Source organism: Penaeus chinensis, chromosome 27, assembly GCF_019202785.1.
Source record: "Penaeus chinensis breed Huanghai No. 1 chromosome 27, ASM1920278v2, whole genome shotgun sequence".
NCBI lineage: Eukaryota > Metazoa > Arthropoda > Malacostraca > Decapoda > Penaeidae > Penaeus > Penaeus chinensis.
The window spans coordinates 17069503-17072002 of NC_061845.1; the positions used below are offsets into that span (position 1 = coordinate 17069503).

Here is a 2500-nt window from a genome sequence, read left to right on the forward strand (position 1 = left end):
TCAATTTGCTCATAGAGTTAGTTCAAATTTTGATTAAGATATATGTTTATACGTCATATTTTATGTTCTGATTAGCTATCATTTTTTTTTTTTTACTTTTTAGATGTGACAGACAATAACATATCCATGAAGTGGCCACGTGACCAGTAATAAGTGGGGTGGATTTTCATGCATGGTGTCGGTGAACTCGCCGAGAAAGAATGGAGATTCAGTTTAGACAAATATTTTGAAATTGCTGGAAGAAATATTTCTATCAGCACGTTGTTCTCCTTTGTCCCTCCCCAGAAGCAACCATATTCATGTAAGATATCTGCCCAATACACACATCAAGGGCAGTTGCGAAGTGGTTCATGCTAACAGGAAAAGGAAGTGTTACGAAGGAAACCGGGGCCTCACATGAATACGTCATCTCTGTCCCGGGGATTAAACAAGGTTTTGAATAACGATAGATTGTTTTTATTATAAGCACGACTGCCCCCATGCAATCTATAAAACCCCAGTATTAGTTTTTCTCGTCTACAATCATTACCGTTTTTTTTTTTTTTTTTTTTACAAATAAACCGACAGTAAAAATGTCTTTAAAATTAATAAACAACCTCCCAGTTATTCGATTTACAGAATCCCCCGGCAAAGAAAAATAGAAAAAAAAAATATGTATATGTATATATTTACATATATATTTTTTGTCTACTTCATGTAATCTTATTTTGCGCGAGAAAGTGTTCAAAATGTGAATCAACTATAAAACCAATGATTCTTAATAAAATGTTTAACAATTTCAGTTCCTCAACACACACGCACATGAACACAGTCTTACTTTGCGTTCAATTTCTCAAAAATGATATTAGATACCATACAGCAAATGCATTGGGAGTAAGTTCTTAAACTTTTGATATTTATCTTCTTTGGAACCACCCAGCTAATAGTTGATTTGATGATCGCTGTCCCATCTTTCGTATATATCTTCCAATATTTTACAATAGATTTCCTCTGTTCCTTGTTTACGAATAGCTTCTAATACTACAGTTATTTGCACAGAGTCGAATACCTTTTCGCAATCAACGAATATATTAATCTATGTTCTCTCTTATTTGGGTTAGTGTGCGGATGTGGTCTGTTGTTGAGAATCCACTGGGGAAGCCTGCCTGTTCTCTTCGCTGGGTAGAATCTCGAGTGTCGGAGATGTGAGTGGTGATGATTTTTGTGAACAGTTTGTTGATAATTGAAATGGATCTTTATAGGCTTTGTTGCATTTTCCCAAGCTATCGGAATTTTGCCGGTGAAAAGGAATTTGTGTTAAATATTGTCTGTTCTTAATGCTACAAATTATCTTGCTTCTATTATAAGGTTTTTATTAATGTCATCTCCTGGAGTCTCCCTCTTTTCATGTATTTTAGCGCTATTTTTAATTCCTTAGTTGTGATTCTCCGTAAATTTCTATATATAGTGTATGTATATTTATGTACTATTTCCCCCGATAATGCAGCTAGTTCCTCTCATGACCTCAAGTTTGAATACTTATTCAATAACCTCAAATCTGAATCCTGAAATTCCCTAGAATTGGGCTGAGAATCAATAAACGATCTTTTTCCTCCCTCTCCCCTCCCCCCCAAAAAAACCATCATTTACTTCCGACTCTCCTCCCTCGCAAGAAAGAATAACCAGACGATGATTGACTCCCCCATTGCTCCCATTTCCAGGCCTTCGGCGATGAGTGTGGTGGGCCGAATAACGCCCTCGGCAAGTGTGACGTCGGCCTCCTCTGCGACAAGAATATGGCCGATCCTTCCGCAGAGGGAAAATGCGTCTTTGGATAGAGAGGGGGAGTATATTCACCATTATGAAAATTGTAAACGATCGGGATAAGTACGGATGGGTGATGATACTAGAGTTGATACGTAATTGATGATGTGTAGTGGAATCCGGCTGATCACTGAGCAATCTGGAAATAAAGAGAAAAGAAATGTTGTGCTTGATGTTGAATGATCAATCCTTGACACGGATTAAGAAAACGGGGAAGACGCCCACAAGCCCCCGGTAGCCACCTGGCCGCCGCTTTGATAGTCCCGTCAACATTCATCTCTTGAGTAAATATACTTGGATGTGTACTCATAGTAGTGCAGAGCAACACTTAAACTTTAAAGTAAGAAATGTATGAAAAACAATATATTCATAGATTTACATATAAAAATATATGTATATATATATGTATATATTTTTTAATATACACACACACACACACACACACACACACACACATATATATATATATATATATATATATATATATATATATATATATATACATAAACACACTCATGTGTATATATGTGCATGTATGTGTGTGTATATATATATGTATACACACACACGAGTGTACACACACACACACACACACACAGTACCATAGCACACACACAAGTGTGTGTGCTATGGTAGAAAAAAAAACAATGAACAAACTAGATTTATTGATAATAAGACAATTGTTTTGAAATCCACT

The 2500-nt window shown here is 36.0% G+C and overlaps 1 protein-coding gene across 3 annotated transcripts in view; it reads left to right on the forward strand.

Moving 5' to 3' along the window:
* Window positions 1–1968, forward strand: part of LOC125039652 (neuroparsin-A-like) — a 10462-nt gene extending 8494 nt beyond the window's left edge. For 2 of the 3 annotated variants that reach the window (XM_047633824.1, XM_047633823.1), the window contains 2 exons: window positions 1101–1184; window positions 1701–1968. In XM_047633824.1, coding sequence (XP_047489780.1) covers window positions 1101–1184; window positions 1701–1866 — 250 coding nt within the window. In that variant the 3' untranslated portion in view covers window positions 1867–1968. The remainder of the gene's footprint in view (window positions 1–1100; window positions 1185–1700) is intronic. The other variant, XM_047633825.1, reaches the window with a different exon arrangement.
* Window positions 1969–2500: the final 532 nt, after the last annotated feature.